The sequence below is a fragment of the Megachile rotundata genome, chromosome 8, assembly GCF_050947335.1.
Source record: "Megachile rotundata isolate GNS110a chromosome 8, iyMegRotu1, whole genome shotgun sequence".
Lineage (NCBI taxonomy): Eukaryota > Metazoa > Arthropoda > Insecta > Hymenoptera > Megachilidae > Megachile > Megachile rotundata.
Genome location: NC_134990.1, coordinates 17,332,751 through 17,353,144, shown reverse-complemented (window position 1 = coordinate 17,353,144; position 20,394 = coordinate 17,332,751). Strand labels below are relative to the sequence as shown.

Sequence of the window (20,394 nt, the reverse complement as noted above, 5' to 3'; positions counted from 1 at the left end):
ACTTCTTGGAATTCTCATGACGTCAAATTCCAAGGATTCCCAGGGGCGATTTTTGAAAATTTGTATCAGGAGAACATAAGTTGTGAGGAGGTATCTTTCGTGCCACTTCCTGGAATTTTAATGACGTAAAATTCCAAGAATTCCCGGGCGAAATTTTTCAAATTCCACGGACCGATTTTGAAAAATTGTATCAGGAGAACATAAGTTGTGAGGAGGTATTCGTGCCACTTCCTGGAATTTTCGTGACGTCAAATTCCAAGAATTCCCGGGCGTGATTTTTCAAATTCCACGGACCGATTTTGAAAAATTGTATCAGGAGAACATAAGTTGTGAGGAGGTATCCTTCGTGCCATTTCTTGGAATTTTGATGACGTCAAATTCCAAGAATTCCTGAGCGAAATTTTACAAATTCCACCGACCGATTTTGAAAAATTGTATCAGGAGAACATAAGTTATGAGGAGGTATTCGTGCCACTTCCTGGAATTTTGATGACGTCAAATTCCAAGAATTCCCGAGCAAGATTTTTCAAATTCCACCGACCAATTTTGAAAAATTGTATCAGGAGAACATAAGTTGTGAGGAGGTATTCGTGCCACTTCTTGGAATTTTCGTGACGTCAGATTCCAAGAATTCCCGGCCGGGATTTTTGAATGTCCGCCGACCGATTTCGGAAATTTGTATCAGGAGAACATAAGTTATGAGGAGGTATCTTTTGTGCCACTTCTTGGAATTTTCGTGATGTCAAATTCCAAGAATTCCTCGACGCGATTTTTTATTTGTATCAGGAGAACATAAGGTGGCACGAACGTATTTCGTATCGAGATTACGGGTTTTAAAATTTGAAATGACGAGAACATGATTTTAATAAGATGAACGATTTTTGAAGTACTCCTGGTAGCGCGGTCAGATAATAGCGTAGGAGGTACGCGTGGCAAGTTTCCCGCTGAGCTGCGCGCATGCGCGCTCAAGGAGGGGTGGCTCCACCCCCTGAGTGGGAGGCGGAGCGTTTCGCAGTCGGAGAGGTGTGGCTCCGCCCATCCAACATGGCTACGCGCATGCGCAGTGGAGCTGGCGTGGACCTGTCTATCCAATGTAGGGTCGCGCATGCGCTTTACGATTGATGTGGAACAGAATAGGATAAGGATAGGATTGTAGGACTTTTTTAAAGGTTCGCAAAATAAATAGTCGGTATATCTTTTATTTTCCATTTATTCAATGTTTGCAATACATATAAATTGTAAGTATAATGAAAATACATTATTTTTTACATAATTATTAGTTTATAATGATGTGTTTAGAGCTAGTTTTTACTTAACATGTAGTACATAATGTGTATAATATATTTTACAATGTAGAATGCAATACGCAGTATATTTATATATGTATATTAAATGTTTGCGTTATCATGGTAGTTGATACGGTAGTTGATATGGTAGTTGGAATATACAGGTTGCAACGCAGAAGTGGTAGACCTGTTGGAACGGGATCCTCTCGAAGCCTGTATTGCAGAAAAAACAATGTTTTTATTGGTTGGTAAAATATCGACATGTCGGTAAATGATCCTTAACGTTAAACGAAATGTAGATAACTTACCTACAGTCCAGTACGCAACCGAAGCGTTGCCAAGTAGCTTCCGCTATTCTCTAATAGATGGCGTGGCGTCTCTCCAGGTACTCCTTACTATTTTTTCGTTGCATCGTAGTGCATTAATTGATCTCGTTTTACGACAAACTAGTCCACAATTAAAAATAAAAAATTACAGAATGTGTATATTACGTACGTCTATTTTATGGCGCGTGTATAGATTTACAAAAAGAAATGATAAGAAATCTACGGATCGTCTATGTTAAAAAAGATCTTATAAATTGTATGCAAGTGGAAAAGCGTCGAAGCAAATCGATGGACGAAAGAATAGGCAGAAAAAAGGAAAACGAAAAGAGTGCAATGCGAGACATCGTGAGAAAGGAAACTCTGTGGATCGTTTTAAAAAACTACTCACGTAATCTTTTAATATATTCTTGCCGTATACAAATGTAAGCAACTAGGTGGGAAAAGAAGATACAAATGTTTTCTTCGTACAGTAATTCCATTCTCTCTCGCTCTCTTTCTTCAAATAAATAATATGTATAATAACGTATACACGTACGTAAGAGTTCATTCACTCGTTCCTTTCATGATCTTCGATCAATCGGTAATACTTGACAATTGCGTTTAATGCGACTGCATCGTTCCACTTTGTTCGAACGAATTTCTATCGAGACTCGCAGAAAATTTTCGTGACGGGGTGAGTTTCACCCGCGGTGCAGCGAGGATGAGGTAAAATCGTAAGATAACACGTGGCAGGAGGGTAGTGAGGCACACGAATACGTGTCGGCATAGTGAAAATACGTAACAAACGTAGTTTTATGCAATATACGAAAACTTATATGCGCAGTATGACATAGTCATTTACGAAACAACCGACACCCCTACCACTTCCTGTTCGTAACACCAATCACACCCTTTATCTTCTTCGCTCGTCTCTTTTTTCTTTTACGGTAGAATTCAAGAGCAACTTTAAGAAATTTCTACTCCTATGTCTCTCAACGGGCAATATAACGAGAGTCTACCGTACGAAACGGGGTGTAAAGAATAGTAATGCATGAATCCGCGCGACAAAGTCACGCTTCTGTTAAACGGATAACGATATTATCTATGTTCTTTAGAGGAGTTTGAACGCCATGATAACCGGAATACTACAGTCGGTTCTACCTTAATATCGTATAATAAATAATGTCGAATTACATGGAAAAGACGTTAAATCTAGAACGTTCGAATACAAACTTCAATTTGTCGGAAATAAATCCTATAAATCTATCGCGAAGGAAAGTTTAGTCAGAGTTTCCTTCCTTTCCCGTTCCCTGCATTCCTTTAACCGATCACCGAATTATTCGCGAAAGTACCGGAAGAAAGAAAACTAATAGAGAAAGAAATATAAGAATAAATCGTCGATGCGTAAGGTCGAAAGCACCTTTTATTCGAGACTGGTCACTGAAAAAGGTAAATAAAAACGTAAAGGTCGAATGACCGATAAAATAGAATAAAGTGGAACAGTGATTAGTTGAATGCGAACATTTTTATTCGAGCTACGCTGTAAAAAAACCGAGGCGGTATCTTCGTTTCAAGCGAATGCTCTCGTTCATCGATAATTCCTGTACCGTTGAAATTCTGTCTCGTCGAGGGGGATTAAGAATAAAGACACTCGTGTAATTTTATTTTAATCGGATGGTGCTCGGTGAAGAGCAGGAATTGATTTAGGGGGTGGTACAAAAATCGTCTTGTCGTTCACGCGTTCTTGCATTCTCTTTCTCTCTTTCAACCCCCTTTCTTTCACTCTCTCATACACAGTCATTCATCCTAGTTTTTCCTCTCGAACAAATTTGTTTCCTTTGTTACGTGTTACAAATCAGTGCGCTCACCTTTATAATAATCGATACGATCCAAGATTACGCCGTGTATGTATGCGAATACAGAATAATCTTAAATTGCATGATCTGGGAAAAAGACGCGAGTAAATTCATCTACCGCGGATAGGATTTTCTCATTCTCTTTCTTTCTTCCTTCCCGACGTTACCTCCGTCCACTTTCTCAAACGGTACACGCATTCTCTTCGCTCTCCGTCTCGCTGGTCGACCGCGGTAGAATTCAAAAGCGAGAGACAAATTCGATCAACGTTATATTTTCTATTAATTTATAGTTGCGAGTGTGCATTCGAAAAGTTTTCGGAATCGCCATCGAAATAATTGATTAACGAAAAGTAACCATAAGTTCGAGAACCGTGTTGTACGCGTTACTTTTTCTTATCGGCGAACTTTCAAAAGTTTTAGTGCGACGAGCACAGCAAAAAATTTTCTTCGTAGAAAGGATATCCTTAAATTCGTGAACATTGACGAGAACTCTCGGTTTTGACATTCTTTTACGGCGGAAAGACATTTTATCTTAATTCGTAAATTAATAAAATATCAATTTATCGTATTTACGACACTTTACTAAAGCTCTTCTTAAAATATCAAAGGTGTTAACGCATTAATTAATTCGTTCGGAATCGTACATTTTGCACGCGTATTGTACGGATGAAAAATTTCGAAGGTTACACAACTTCGCGTCGTTTCTAAAAAATTCTTTGCAAAAATTCGATGTTAAAACGGTACGGAGTGATTCGTGACGCGTTTCAATCAAATTCTCTCGAAAGTCATGCGGTGGACGTTTCCTTCGTCGTTCATTGAATTTTGAGAACAGCAGTGAATACATGATAAAGAAAAGTTGCGGTTTTAAAAAACTACGGAAATACATTCGTTGAATACGTTCGTGTGTAGACGTGTCTAAATTTCAAACAGATTATTTAATTGATCGTTTAAATATTTCGATATTAAGTTACTTGGACTATTAACTATATTTGTGCACTGATCGTCGAATCGATACGTAAAACTGTGTCGGATAAAAATCTAAAGAAACTTTAGCTTAGAAAGAAAGAAAGAAAGAAAATTATTATTCCGATCACTGTTGCCCTCTTTTTACTTTGAATCGCGTCGAATGTCCGTTTTAAAGAACAAATATCCCGTCTCGCCGTGTATTCTAAGTGCCGGAAAATCCACGTGTGCTGCGTGTACTACTGGTAGTAATAATCAAAGATAATCACTATCTGTTAATTAAAAAGCTGTTTCTCGTTAGCGCTGCGTCGCCTGCTCCTTTCGTTACAATGTAACTACGAGTCGTTTTAGTCGTTACATCGATTGTATCGGTATTCATTTACAGTCTAAAGTACTGAGCAACGAACGAATAGATCAGTGATTGATCGATCATCCTCGGTTTACGCTTTTCTTCGTCTTCCGCAATTAGTTTCTACCACGATCTCTTTAAAATAAATATATACGTATCTGTTATTTCTGTTTAATACCGTTAAAACTTAGGCATATATTAATTGGGATCGTTAATTTTGAATAATAATATATCGAAAGTATTTATAATATAATACAAAAGCGTCTAGCGACGTCCAGAAGCGCTGTCGCGTTTCTTTCCTAATTATTCCAATGATCGATTAACGCGACGGTGAACGTGTTACGCAGCGTCCGATATTTGCGAATAATCGGCGATTAGTTAGCGATTCGCTCGTGTACAATCTGCGGGCTATTTACGATCCGTTTGTGAGCCAGCTTACGAGCAGCTTGCAGGCGGTTTGCGAGTCGTTTAGACCGAAAATTAACAAATAACCCGAATATATAACCGGTCGTGAAGAACGAATTCGGAGATTATCGAGGATTATCGATCGTCTCGTTTCACCCTTATCACTGCATAATGAATCGCCAACTGGATGGGTGAGTAAAGAGTGAGCGAGAAAAGCAAAGTTGGGAGATTGAGAACGAAAAGAGAGGAAGAGAAACCAACGTACGCTTAGGAGCAATGAATTAAATTCGAGATATCTTGTAAAAAATTTCTTTACAACGTGTATTACGCATACACAAGCGCGAATGTATATACGTACACACGCACACATATATGTATATATATATATATTTATATACCATTATTGCACAGGCAATTGTTACTCCCTCTTTTGTTTTTTCTTTTTTCGAATCTATTTTTTATACTGTCGGTATTATAATTTTGCGTCTCCTCTCCGTCGCGCTTATTTACCTTTCTTTCCTACATTATGGCAATAATAATGTAATAATATAATATAATAATAATAATAATATTAATGATAATAATAATAATAATAACAATAATAATAATAATAATCATAGTAGTAAGAATATTAGTAATTATCTAAATTCTCTCCGCAATAATTTTCCATGTCTCACTTGCTTCTCGCGTTTTTTCGTTAATCATTTATTTATTTATTTATTTATTTACTTAGTTTTTGTTCTTTGGTTGTCTGTATAAAGGACATTGCAGTTTTAACTCGTAGGTGGCACTCAGAATTGTGTTGTTTCTTTTTTAACTCCCCTGGCGTAATTAATTAAACGTTTCATCTTGGCTCGTCCGACTCGGCCTTTCGACAATGCCCTTCTTAATTTAGTTAACCCTACACGTGTATGATATCTCCCAAAACGTTTCGCGTACAATAAACGCATCGATACGATCTCGATTTGCATCGTACCTCGTCTTATTTAAACGCGTCGTCTATAAGCATTAAAAAAAGAAGGTGCTTTCAGTCGATATATTCTTAAATTTCAAATAGCTACGTGTTCACCGTGACGCGAAGGACTTTGAAATTCGAGAAACATTTCACGAGCCGTTTCAATCGTTTTCTTTTCCTCGTTCGGACCTGCTATCGTTAACCTGTACTTTCATTTGTAACGTTTTTTAAATCGAAAATTCATTTCCTCTCGTTGTTCTTTCATTCGTTCCTTCCTCGCACTGTTCTTTCGCTCTTCTTATTAGTTTTTTCGATAACGTTCGCATCGCCTCGAGAGGATAATGTATACGCGTGTTTATGTATCTGTTAATTTAATTAAAAAATCGCTCGAAGGAAATAGCAGCAATACGAATAGAAACTTCGACGATATTATATATAATATATATATAATATATGTGTTCCTGTGTATATGTGTACAACATTCTGAAACGCCGCTCGTGCTTTCGATTCTCGTTTCTTTTCTTTCGTCTTTTCGCTCTTTACACGTCTTGTACTACCTCGTCGATATTGCTGATCGCATGACGATCGATATTCTTCTAACGATTCCACGAGATGCTTTCATCGCGCGATGATACGAAGACGCGAAAATATCCTGTGACTGAACCGAATACTGAAGTTACTAATTCATCGTGACCGAGTTTGGTAAACAATTAGTAACGCAGTATGTGGAGGCTGTCCAATGTTAGTACTTTCGTAGAAGATCGTAATAAGATTGAACTGTATCGTTGCCCCGACGATGGTGCATACCTCTTACGAGTGGAAAAATCGTGAACGTTTCGAAACAGATAGTTCTACTAAAAATATTAAACGCTTCGTTTTAATATCAGTAGAAAAGCAAGATAGCGAATAAGCGAAAAAAGGATAACAGCGAACGCGATAAAAAGAGAGAAATCGCGGAATCGTTAGAAGAAAATTGAACAGTCAGCCTTGATTGCTATCCTGGCGCCACCTTCGTTAAATCCTTCAAAAAGGGAACGGAAGGAGTCCACAGCCATCCGAATGATCGTTAAACTCGATCGCATCGACACGCATCGCGTTTCAGTCGCAAATGAGCCGAGAGTGCATGAAAAGGAAGTGGCTAACCTTGGCCTTAACTACCGTGATCCTGATCGAGCTCGTCCAAAGACTCTAATCTCGCGATCGGCGCCTCGTTTATCGTGAACTCCCAGGATATATCCTCGCTGGTTTGTCTCGAGGACTCCTGTCGTCCGGTCGATGGTTGCGCGGTGCCATCCTGTCCCGGCTGTCTGCCCTCCGAACGTTGAGCCGTCGCCAAATCGCTGGAACCGCGATGATTCGTCGGCTCTTTTCGAGACTCGCTGCTTCGAGGACGTTGAGAGCCTCCTCGATCCGACACGGACACCACGCAGCTCCACGGATCGTCTCCTTCTGGCTCAGAACGCTTGTTGAACGAGCTGTACCTGTTAATTAAAAGCGTACCTTGCTTCAACGTACAGTTTCGAGTTGCGAGCAAATTTGACTAATCGCGAATAAATAAGTAAACGCGTTACCCGCTCCTGAACTCTCCTCTCCTGAACGCAGCAGGTTGACTGTGCCAGGCGTGTGGCAGGTGCGCCTGTTGCGTGTTCGGTGGTACAGCCAGGTCGACGGGTTGACTTTGCGACCTGGTGGGTGCCGTTCTACCGTTCAACGCCGTTTGCAGGGCCGTCGCTAACGCGGACGTATCCGACGTCACCGTCAAACGAGATGTTCCCGAGGACGTTGACGTTGGCTCTCTCGTCGGGGGTCTGCTGTACATGGAAATAAATCGAATTAAATCGTTTGCCGAAGAGGGAGCAGCGGCGTTGCGATGCCGCTGTGACTAGCAGCGAAATATACTTGAAGCACGTGATTATGTACAAGAGGATTCGGTAGGCGTCTAATTCCTCTAAGTGTCCGGAACAGTGTCGCAAATCTGGCTGATCGGGGCTCCTTACGTAATCGCGACGATCTGACATCGACATTATCGGTTGCTCTACGATCGACTCTCTCGATTTGTTCGTCGTGTTTCGTTGTTTCGTTCTTTTCGTTTTGTTCACAACAGGGCACGCGAGTCTTGAGTTTGTTGACTAAATGGGAAATGGTAGAATCTCGATAGTTTCCTTTTTGTCGACAGATCGCGCGGCAAGTCAAATTTTTACTTTGTGCTTCAAAAGCAAGATTCTACCGATTCTTACCGAACCGATTAAAACTATCGAGACTATACCGAAATTTTCTAAACGAAACTAGCAATACAATACGTATGCTTGTGCACTAATGAAAACTTATGTCCTACAAAGTGGCGGATCATACTCGCGGGAGTCATCTACTAATTGAATCTCTTACCTCGTTCCATCGTGATGGGATATTTTCAAGTAGCTACGAAGGGAAGTATAGTTAAGGTATGTAAAGGGTAATCTTAGTGCCGTGTCAATTACAATCGAAGCGAATGAAATATTAAAAACTGTTATCTAGTTCTACGGTTATTGTTAGTTTACGAGAAAACTGTCTTTTCCCCTTCTATCTTTAATTTTGACAAGTTTAACAAGCTATTAATTGAGTCTGTATAGCGTTTGAATGTTCGATAAGTTTTTACATTATATATGAAACTGTACATGTATGTACGCTAATTCTAAGCATTGCTTAATCGTGTATATTCCAATGTGCTGAAAAATCGCGGTCAACTAAAATGATGTTCCTGGAAATTTCTATTCGAATCGTTCAACGATAGTGTAATTAAAAAGCATCGTTATGAAACAAACAAACGAATCGATAAATAAAACGTCGTGGTTTTGCCACGTGTTCATCCCCAAGCTTCGTAAACGTGCCAATGTCGCAAACAAACAAATCAAATCATCTACGCACGCGTAGTGTGAAAAATGCTGGATCAATATTCTAAAAAAAGGGTAAAAGGAAACTCGGAATAGCAGTTACTTAAGGGTAATAATCGCTCGCAATGGATCTAACGCTAGTGTTTCAAAAGAGAAAAGAAGAAGTAAGAAGAACCATTCCAAAATCGTTTGAAAACGACTTTCGAGTAAATGTCGATGTCAATTATCGATGTTTGATCAGAAAAAAAATTGCACATAAAGAAAAAAAGACGTTGAACACGGAGAAACAGAGAAACAGGGCGAGGCAATAACGATACGAGATATCAAAGTGACAATTTACGATACAGGAAAGATAAAAAATTAATTAGCTACGATTTCTAGCGGCTCAACGACTTTGTAACAATCGATAACAATTTACATATTAATCCTGTTTCGTTTCTACTTGCGCGACACTGCTCGCAAAACGATTTCAAAGAAGAGTATGAGAGAGTATGGTCACCTTCGGAACTTGTCCAACCTTTCCAAAATAAAAGACGCCGAAATCAAATGCAACTGATCCAGGGATTTCGAAAGAAAGCTTTCCAAGAATAAAAACATCGATTACTTCCTAGGAAAAACAGAATCATTTTCTACTTGAGAAAGTAAAAGAAAACAAGTATAGACACACGTACACAGACACACAGAGAGAGAGACAGAGAGAGAGAGAGAAACAGAGACACAGAGAGATAAAAAAAGAGAAATAGAGAATGATGTAACAGCACGGTTGTCTCGATTATTTCATTTGGATAGAAAGAAACGGAGAAAGAACAAAAAAGAAACAGAAAAACAGTGATAGAAACAGAGATACACAGAGAAAAAGAGGAAACAAAAGACACATGTTACGTCTGTTACGACTAACAGACTAACGCTGCACGATATCGCGCGAGAAAGATATTTTTTCACATTCTTGTTTCTTGGGCTTTTGGAATTTACTATTTTTTTTGTGACTCGAAAACCCTAGATCTATGTTATTCGGTGCATTAGCGATCATATTGCTTGCAGACATTTTAAAAGCTTCCATAACGCGATCTTTCTCACGCGTTATCGTCTGATCGATAAAATTGTTAACTGACCAGGTAAATTAAGAAACAGTTACCTAAACAAACCGTGCGACGTGCTAGGCTGAAGCTTTCCGTTTCCGTTGTTCGAAGGCGGAGCAGTTGGGGGTTGTGGTTCGCTGGCTGATCGTTGGACCAGTGCCGGGGCTCTACTACTTTGTTTGGCAGGTCCGGCTGGCGCTGTTCCGGGCATCATCTCGATGCTGGAACTTTCCCTCGACGAATTAAGCGTCTGCTGAAGCAACGTCAGAATCAATCTGATGTTCTCTCCCATCGAGTGCTCCAGAGAGGACACCTGTCGCGACAGTTGATCTATCCTGACGTTCATTTCCTCTATAGGCCGGCCTGGTCCGCTTTGAAAATCACCTGAAAATCGTAACGAGCAGATAACAACCGATCGACGTCGCGATTGTAAATGTTTTTCTACGATGAGAACGAATGAACCTTGGCGATGAATTTCTCGACTTTCAAACGAAAAACACCGCGATTCGATAATCTCTTTGCGATGCTAATTCGAACCTTTTTCCACGACCATTTGGCAACCTTGGGAAATCTCGTTGGACTCCCAAGAAGCTAGAATAGAAACAAGACGAGAGACGACCCTCCCAATACGCTCGAAAGTACTTGGAAATCGTTGGCTAACGTTGGTTTTCGAATAATCGTGTAAAGAAATAGAATCTCGACAGCGCGAACGAACGAGCCGAGCGTCTCGAAGAGAAGCGATTGACACACAAGGAACAGGGATCATCCATAAAAATTGGCAACAAGATTCGAGGAATGATGCAATTCCACCCACCGTGAGACTGTGGATGCTGTGGTGGCGACGGTGTGGTATGACTGGACGTCGTCGAGGTTGGATGTATCACGTTTTGACTGAGGCAGCTTTCGCCGGCGGCGGAGCTTCTCCGTGGTGGTTTCGTCAACGGGGTGGTCACTGGATAAACCCAGGCACACAGAATCAGTACAGCGAGCCGCGAATAGTACCGCGACGAGCCTTGCCGCTCTCTAAAAGTGCCTCTTATCTCCGAGAAAAAGGGGACAAGGAGGAGAAAGGGGGAAAGCGAGAGAAAGAGAAAAAGAAAGAGAAAGAGAAAGATCGAAAATATCGCAACGGACGAAATGAACACGTTGTCGACGATCGAGCGTATCGATACTCGCCAGCTGATTATTTAGCGAAACGATTCTCGTTTAAACGAGTAGAGTAGGGCGATGATGATAAAATAGAAAAGGATTGGCCTGTCTACTTTGCCAAATGGATACTTACTCTGCTTGGCAAGGTAATCGTGACTCGTCAGCGGTTGCAGATGGATCTTGTGTTGACGTAGGTCCGGTATGCTGCGCTTGAGATGGGTTAGCATGCCTGAACAACCAGGTTTCAAGGTGTTAACGAACTCGGGAGTCAAATGCAAACGCAAAGCTTAAACGCCGCACGCTTAACCCAAACGCCTCGAACTCGACTACTTTACCAACGACTGCGCAACGTTCCTTAAAATACGGACGGCATAATTTATTATCTGAAAGCTGTCTTGACGATGTTACAGGCTATACTTTATTGATCGAGGCGATTGGATTAAGGGATTCTGTTCTTAGCGGAGAGAAATAGAAGGAAACACGTCGATCGAGTATAAAGCTCATGAAATATGAACTACGCTACGGAGACGAGATTTAAAAAAAAGGCTACGGATGTACGAAGATCTTTATGAAACACGAGCAAGTGTCTATTGAATCAAGATGACTCTGAGATTCGACATTTGGAAACGGAGAGAGTGCCATCATTTTTTTTTTTCATAAAAAACTGATAACAATGGACTCTTCGTTATATTGCCACTTTTACAAGGACCTTAGAAAATTTGATCTCGGGTATCTAAAGTTTGAAGCTTTGCACAGTGGTATAAAGGAGCGTTGTTAGGCGATACAACGAGAATCAATTGCATTGGTAGTTCATTAGTTCACAAGTTTGTAAAATCGTATTCTCGATAAATGACAGAAATTTGAGCAAAAAGCGTTAGAGTTAAAAAAGGAAGTAAATGGTTGTCCCTCCGCTTACACTTTAGGACTCTATCGCATAATTAGAGCAAACTGTAATTACTGCACTCTGCGTTGTGACATTCGAGATTACCTTTCTCTTTCGCAGTAATGTTGCTTATCGGTCCCAGATTACGGTTCTCTTCGGGGACGTTAAACGGTCCAAATGTCACGGAACTGTGAGCCGAGTATATAATACAAGAGAAACAAATGGGGAACAAGGGTCAAGCCGAGCTTTTTATATATGTATGTATATATGTACATAACGTTCCGAGATAATTCTATGTCTCTCGAATTACGAATATTCTGTAAAATGGACAAGCATCGATGTGGCGGGGTATTGCGAAGCATGATTCAAAAGTACCTTCCAGAATCATAAGGATCTTCCTTATCCGTGTATACGCAAACACGTTCGGTTCTAAATAAAACCAACCGTAAATGTCCTTACTCGAATATTAAGAGCTCTATATGTCGTGCAGAGAACAATACATTCCTCAGACATTAATTAGAGGCAAACAAGAGAAAAAGAGACAGAGAAAGAGAGTAATCGGTAAAAGAAGGTATCGTTTTAAAGGAGAAACGGAGGTAAAGATCGATCGACGAATCGCGTTTGATTCTCGTCTCACCGGTTATGGAGTTCAAGGTGGAACTTCTTTGCTTCGGCTCGTCGAACTCTAAATTTAACGGTGTCACGTCTTGGCCCGCTTTGTCGGTGCTAAATTCCAATATTCCATGACCACTCGCTTTGTCGCTGTTGAACGAACAAAATAAACGGTATCAATAATACAAAGAAGATACCAACGTTTCACGGCGTTGACATTTTAATCGATCTAGATGCTCACTAGTCTTCCTGATCACCCTGTAAGGAGTCTTGTCGACCAGTAGGGATAAGATTGGTGCCAGGACCCCCCGGTCCTCGACGGTATCTTGGTGGACGGAAAGCGAATCTCCTAGCGTCGACTTCGACGTCCGTTGGAGTGCTGACAGGAAACCTTGCTGATATTGGATCGACACCAGCCTGTTCCTCCTACCGATCGTTAAATCCTCCATTAGTTACTATCGCGATTAATACGCGAAGCGATGCTCGAACGATACGCACGTCTCTTAGATTGAAAGTGATCTCGAGATTTTGGCTAAAGTGATTGGAGAACTCCGGGTAGAGTGCCAGGACGTCGAGTAAATCGTCCCTGTGTATCTTGTGCAGATCACAATAGGTCAGAGCGCGAACGTTGCAGGACGATTTGCCGACGGTTGGATATATGCAAGGATTCTCCCCGAATATGTCGTCCTTGCCCAGAATCGCCATCACCACGTCGCTCTTTAATATCTCTATGCTGCCGCGCGATATGAAGTACAGGGACGTCAACACGTCCCCCCGGTGGACCAACGTGTCACCGGGTGGAGCGTGCGTGGTTTTGAATTTTAACGATAATGCCCTGACAACAGAAAGATGTTCGATGAAATTTCTCTAATTACGCGTATCGACTATATCGACTTCGAAGAAACTCGAGTACCTTAAACAACCTGGACTGGCACCCTCAAAGGCTCTACAGTTGTTCAAAAGATTTCTGTTCAAATGAAGACAGATATCCGCCTGAAGGCACTCGGGGAATCCTTTCAGAACGCTGTTCATATCGATTCCGTTCGTGTAAGTCCAAGCATGCTGAAAGTATTCTTCCAATCGTTGACGAAGCGGGTTAGGAATCTGATGGAACCTTATGAATTCTCGAACGCGAAGCATTTGCGTGTGATATCTCGCCGTACCGCTGTAAAGCCTTTGAATGATCGCTGAGACGTTACCAAAGATACTGGCGTACATCAGAGCTGGAAAAAAGAGAAAGAACGTTCAGGAATCCCTCTATCCGTCGACGAAACCGATCGATAATTAGCGGAAAAATTAACAGAATCTTACATCCGATTAGCATAACGATTATAGTAAATATCTTTTCGGCGTCCGTATTCGGAGCCACGTTTCCAAAGCCCACCGACGTTAAACTACTAAAGGTGAAATACAGTGCTGTGATATAGCGGCTCTGAAACGGAAACAAGGGTTAGGTTCACCGAAAAGTGAAGTGTTCTTCGATTTTTCTGGCAGAACAAGAGGAGGCAATAATTCCCATTGTATCGAGTTTATTCACCTTTTTACTCGGCCCTCCGGTATTGTTGTGTGAATAAAACTGATGCGTGTCGTTGGCCAAGATATCGAGCCAACCGACTTTACTCTTCAACGTTGGTCTCTCCGCGTTTCCTATGGCATACCTTCCAAACCAAATAATAATCTTGCTTAGAAATTTATTCTCCTCTCGAACACGTCGCGGTAACGCGTCTACAGCCTAACAGAAGTGTCTGGGACCTAAGATCGACTTAACAACTTTGACTTCTAACATCTACGAGAACCGCTACTTAACGAATGCATTTTTCTCGATACTTTTTATAATAGCTTACCATATGCACGCCATCCAGTGAGCAATAAGAGCGAAAGTGCCCATCAAAAGGAGCAAAACCGCAGCTCCGTATTCGCTGTACCTGTCGATCTTCCTGGCTACTCTGACGAGTCTCAGAAGACGAGCCGTCTTCAAAAGTCCTATCAAGGTGGTCGTCTGCAAAGAACACGTCACACTTTGTCGATCTTACGCTCGGCAATTACGAGTCTCTCGTTTTTTTTCTTCGATTTTTCCCATCGAAGCTAAAGAGAACTTTTCACACGTTAAAGGATAGCAGACGATTCTATTTACAGATCTACGTGCCACTTTCGATGTTTCGTGCATAAGAAAATATGGGGGATCTTTATTAAATACTCTGCAGGCTGGTAGAACTCGAAGGAACAGAAAAATCGGTGTGCAAATGTTTGGACATCAATCATTCATATTTGTTTTTAATAAGGATACGTGTTGCTACGGATATGTACAAGCATTATTAAATACTGGAATGATACAATAAAGTACTTTAAATTATTTTTCAGACCCCGTATGCATTCGTTAGATCAAAGGAGTACTACCAGCTGATATTTCGTTCATTTTGGAGACAAATATCGAAGGAAACATTAGAAATCGGCAAGGTAGTTCGTTTAAACTCTACCTGTTTCGAGCAAGTACGATAATTCAGTGGAGAACATCAAACCGATTAAAGGAAACGTGAATAATTTATTCGTCCTCTACGTAATCGCTTTTTAAAATACCAAAGTCAGTTTGACAGTCCGATTTATCGTCGTTATGTGCGACTGTCGTTCTCGAGCCCGATCGATCGAGACGCCGCCGGTCATTTTTAGGTCAACCACGAAGCTTCGTACGCGATATTTAGAGCGACATTTAAAAACAACGAAATCTCCGACGATTCGAGAACGACAATCGTAGCGAAAAATCGGATAACTCGAAGTTCACGATTTTGTTTCTCTTTTGCTTCGATCGAGATTCAACTCACGAGTAGTAGGTTGAGAATCGTTGCAAACAACAAACGTGATTACTCATGCTTCTCTCCAATTTCTTACCTGCAACGTAGGTTCGAGATTCGATAGCGTTGTTCGATTGCGAACAGCCGGCATTCCGAAGGGAACACCAGGGTGGTGTTTCACCAGGCGTTTCACGATCAAAACGACACTTTATCACGATTTTTATCATGCAGAATCGACTATGCTCCGATCAAACTCAGAATTATTCGGCTAATTTGTTTGCTAACGAATAATCTCGAACTTGATACTTTGCTGATGGGTTGCTCGGTGATAGTTACACGCGTATCGAACGATACAAATTTTTCATTCAAACGAACTTACCGAAGAGAATTTTAAAGACAATTCCGATAAACGGTCCCGTTCCATTGCGTTTAAACATACGTTAGCTTCGATGAAAACGGAATTATCGAAGATGCGGTGATACATTTAAGCCTTATCATCTTCTTGCTTGAACGATCAGATCGTTTTCGAAGATTCTTTTCACGAAGAGAAATTGATGGTTCGAAAGGATCGAGCCGGGCCAGAGATGAGAGAAAAAGTTGGCCGTCTTTTATCCGGCCTCGGACTGCCAAGAATATCCGAGGACGTTTGATAACCACCGCTGATAGTAAGAGTAACGTTATTACGATGTACACGCGAACCGGTGCATCGTGAAAGATCTTGGAAGCTCGAAATACTCGATGTTCTGTCCTCTTGTTTGTCGCGATCGTATCTTCCATTTGAACGTCACGAGTATTTGCTACCCTCCAGATAATTCGGGTCAAATAATTGCTACCTTAAACGGGGCCTTCTTTCAACGATACGAGAAATACAAAATGATCTCGCGCGTACGTATCATCTAGCAACCCGCGTTCTTTATACACAAGACAAATATTATAAACAATACGTAAGTGGAATGAAGACGAAGCGTTCAAGCGACAGAAAACACACATGATCGCTGTTCGTGTAGAAAACAAGTATCCAGATATACAGTATATGTATGAGAAAAGAATATATGATACAATGAGTTCTGAGGTTTGTATTAGAAGCGTAAATCATCAAACATATTGTTAGAGAACAACAGAGAGCAAAGAATTCGTTCGATGGTAAATATATGTACACAAATTAATTATCGATATTAGGCGTTGTACTTTTTATACAGCTTGCAACGTAAGCGTAATTAATATACAAAAGATACGGGAAGAAAGCTCGACAACGTAAAAACAGGACCAACAAAGAGAGTCTTATCGTAGAATCCAAAGTGGAAAACGCCAAAAGCTTACATACGATTGTTACACAAATCCCGTTGATTAAATCTTTCGGTTTCTTTTTCGGGTTGTGCGTTCGTTGTGTCGCTACGCGATCCTCCGCGTCTCTCGCGTGTCGTTCTGTTTCTATGTGTATCTTATTTTTGCGTGTGCGTATACTTGTGTACGTGTAAGTGTTTGGCTAGGGAAACGCGAATCGCTAAAATCGTTTTCAAATGTTTTCTTCGACGAAAGAGAACGATCGATTTCTTACGAGTTTAACGCTCCTACTGTTCGAAATATTCTAAAGTTGGCGCGAATAATCCTGCAACCCCAAACCCTTAATGTTTAACGTTTCGTTAAATAGGTTAACCGAGCATCGAGAAATAGAATACTCGTCGATCGACTAACTACGAAAAATATTTTCTAATTACTTGCATTATCAAGTATTAATATCCGACGAATCTCTACATCGCTACTTAAAAGAAGGAGCAACGATAAAAAGACTACGAGAATATAAAAAGAAAGAAAAACGTTTGAAAACGAAAAATTTCAGGGATCGTACGTTTCGCTGTAAATCAATCTCTGTTAAAAATAACCATCTAAAACTATTAACTATCTAATTAAGATATAGTACATAGTATCGTACAAAATATTCTTATTCAAAATCATCGTTCGTTTTTTTGCTCCATTCGTACTAATACATTTGATGAATGTATCTTACAAAGATGCTTGTATACTCGGGGATACAAGGTTGCGTGGAAAAAATGTCTCTTAACACTTTGACGACCTTCGACGCTTCGACTTTTTAGCGCATCTGTCTCTATCGTTTAATATATTGCAGTTCCAATTTCGACTAACACACTAGGCTGTTAAAGTGTTAAGACTACGGTACACTACCGAGCATTCCTTTCCGGAAAACGGCGATTTCGGAGACTACAGCAATTACAGAAAATTACAGAACGCAGAATTTCCTAGAGGAGGAGATCCTGTCGTTCTCTCGAGTATCGAAGAGAGCAACGAGATCTCGTTTTTTTAGATCGCATTTTTCCTCGGAAGAAGGTTTCCATGCTCGACGGTGTATATCATACTCTGATGCAATTCGATTCTCTTACCAAGTGGATATCGCACGCGAATAACACTATTTACACAGTATATCCTTTGCAAATACTTTACTGTAGACATGCAGATGCTTCCTCAATGTTCATCATCGAGAAATTTCACACGTTGTGGGAGGGAGAGGAGGAAATCGATCGACGTTCTCGTTTCCTTACCTTACGTGATCTACTCGGAGCGAGCGTAAATGCTTTCGAACACGAGATGATCCGTCGAATATAAATACCATCGCGCGTACTACTTCGTTTTATCCGAATATCGCGGTAGAATAAATATAAAAAATTATGCTTCGAACGTATAGAAATCGTCGATCAATTTCTCGTCGACTTCCTCGACAAATGGTGGGGTTGCAGTTGTTCGAGTTTTCTTCTTACGCGTGTACGAGTGTGTATGTATTGTGTACTTGAAGCGCACTGCTGTGCGAGAATGTAAATTGCATGAAAATTCTTAAATGTCAACAGTGGAATACATTGAGAAACAAGAGAATGAATAAAAAAAACCATTTCGATTAAGAAAAGTAAGTTTGTGCAGAAAAAACATCAGAGATATATAATCATAATATATGTATATATATATAAATATATATTCGCAATGTGTGACGTGTTCTTGAAGCAATTAAAAAACTGTATATGGAATTAAAAAACAGACAAAGAGAGAAAGACAGACAGAGAGATAGAGAGAGTGCGCGAAAGAAAGGAAGGGAGAAAGAAAGAGAAACAGACACAGAAAAAATTCGTGGCTGCGTTTGGTGAGTTAAATTTTTTTTAATCATTAGTGTGTAAAAATCGAAACCTGCAGTTTATTAAAGAAAAAGGGGAAATAGAGAAACAGAGCGAAGAAAAAAAACGAAAACGTCAGCCTGTGAGTAATTTTCTTTTTGGTGTGTATGTGTGTCAACTAACCTCGTCCTTGTCCAAGCCGAGCTACGAAAACGTTAAACTGAGGTTAAAATTTGTTCCTTTATGATTTCGTGATTTTTTTGGTTAACTTTCAAAAAAAGGAAAGAAGGATAATGTAACGAAAAAACGTGGGATATTTAATTTTTTTTTTTTTTTGGGAGAGAATCATCGTGACGACAAAGGACTTAAATTTACACAACTGGGTAAAAAAATGTTTCTTTCGGTGGGGGACGGTTATAGATAGAAAAAAAAGGGAGGAATCCTTTAAATCACCTGCCGAGATCTTTCTCGTCGTATTCTCGCAACTTACGCATCGTGATCGTGAACTAAACTTTTCCTGAGCGTTCAATTAACATCACGCTGCCCTAATTTTCACGCCAAGGAACAGAGGAAAGAAAAGGGGGTCACACACAGATTACTAGCAGATCACATTTTTATCTGTTATCAGCGCCAGGTCAATTGAGAACGTTCTTTCTTACGGACGAGCATCGCGAGAACGAAACAGAGTGAAAATTATCTTGCAGAAAAGGCGTATGCTAACGATCCTCGCGACGGAGGATCAAAGAAACACGAAAATCATGAGTCGGAATAAATAAGAACGTTTCAACGAAAATGATTTATACGTAATAATAATTGATTGAGAAAAAAATGGAAATTAAGAGAGAAACAAGACACGGGGCAAAGAATACAGAAGAGAATCTTGACAAGGAACTGACAATAAAATCTAACATTTCGACAATCAGAGCAGAAATCTTCACAGCGAAAGACTAGACTTACTTACACATGTATATAGATCGAGTGTGTATGCATACGTGTGTGTACAGGTACAAATTTGCCGGTAAAGAAAAGTTGGTGCTCTTCAATTTTGAAACTTATACAAGAATGCCAATTACTGACTCGATATTCGCACGTCGAACAAATATACTCTAACTCGTTCGATAGACATATAAAACGTACGTGTACCACTCGTGAAACTTGTGTAAAATCGTTCCAGACAACGAGAGTCCGTCAAAGTTCCTTCTCATCTGCCGGTACGTACAGATTGTGTGCACATTGAATAATAATCATAATAATAATAATAAGAATAATAATAATAATAATAATAATAATAATAATAATAATAATAATAATAATAATACGTCGAGTCGGCTAACTTTCGACAAAGAAAAAAAGAGAAATCATTCAACACCGAGAAACGTTGAAAAAAGGGAAAACGAACTAAGCACCAATCCGGTAAAGACACACCTATGGGCACTTAACTTGGGCTCGGCATGTCATCCTAATCATATTTACGAGCTAACATCGACATTCTAGAAAACCTCGGCTGAAAAATCTGATTGTTCGTTAAACCATTTCCTTGTACGTTCTATTTTATCGGAAAAATTTCATTCGTTTCGTTACGGATCGGAATTATTACATAACGAATCGTGTCTTACTTCGCTTCGGTAAAGGGGAATCGGAAAGCGAAAGTTCTTAGCAATTTTTTTCGTGTACTGCACAGATATTACGAAATAACCGATTGGAAACGATTTAACGGTGATCAGACTCAGCCTGGAAAGAAGATTCTCAGAAAACGTGTAGGCGTGCGACGGAA

At 40.2% G+C, this 20,394-nt stretch overlaps 1 protein-coding gene across 18 annotated transcripts in view; it reads right to left on the bottom strand.

The window, feature by feature from the left end:
• Positions 1-1,979: 1,979 nt before the first annotated feature.
• Positions 1,980-20,394, bottom strand: part of sei (potassium voltage-gated channel seizure) — an 87,970-nt gene continuing 69,555 nt past the window's right edge. For 8 of the 18 annotated variants that reach the window (XM_076534571.1, XM_076534569.1, XM_076534558.1 and 5 more), the window contains 14 exons: positions 18,804-18,824; positions 14,557-14,711; positions 14,250-14,370; positions 14,024-14,144; positions 13,626-13,935; positions 13,211-13,547; positions 12,954-13,138; positions 12,738-12,862; positions 11,351-11,446; positions 10,883-11,020; positions 10,125-10,452; positions 9,489-9,566; positions 7,691-7,930; positions 1,980-7,600 (listed from right to left, as the gene is read on the bottom strand). In XM_076534571.1, the coding sequence (XP_076390686.1) occupies positions 7,270-7,600; positions 7,691-7,930; positions 9,489-9,566; positions 10,125-10,452; positions 10,883-11,020; positions 11,351-11,446; positions 12,738-12,862; positions 12,954-13,138; positions 13,211-13,547; positions 13,626-13,935; positions 14,024-14,144; positions 14,250-14,370; positions 14,557-14,711; positions 18,804-18,824 (2,586 nt within the window). In that variant the 3' untranslated portion in view covers positions 1,980-7,269. Of the gene's footprint in view, positions 7,601-7,690; positions 7,931-9,488; positions 9,597-10,124; positions 10,453-10,882; positions 11,021-11,350; positions 11,447-12,737; positions 12,863-12,953; positions 13,139-13,210; positions 13,548-13,625; positions 13,936-14,023; positions 14,145-14,249; positions 14,371-14,556; positions 14,712-18,803; positions 18,825-20,394 lie in introns of those variants that run through there. The other 10 variants (XM_076534560.1, XM_076534562.1, XM_076534559.1 and 7 more) reach the window with 9 other exon arrangements.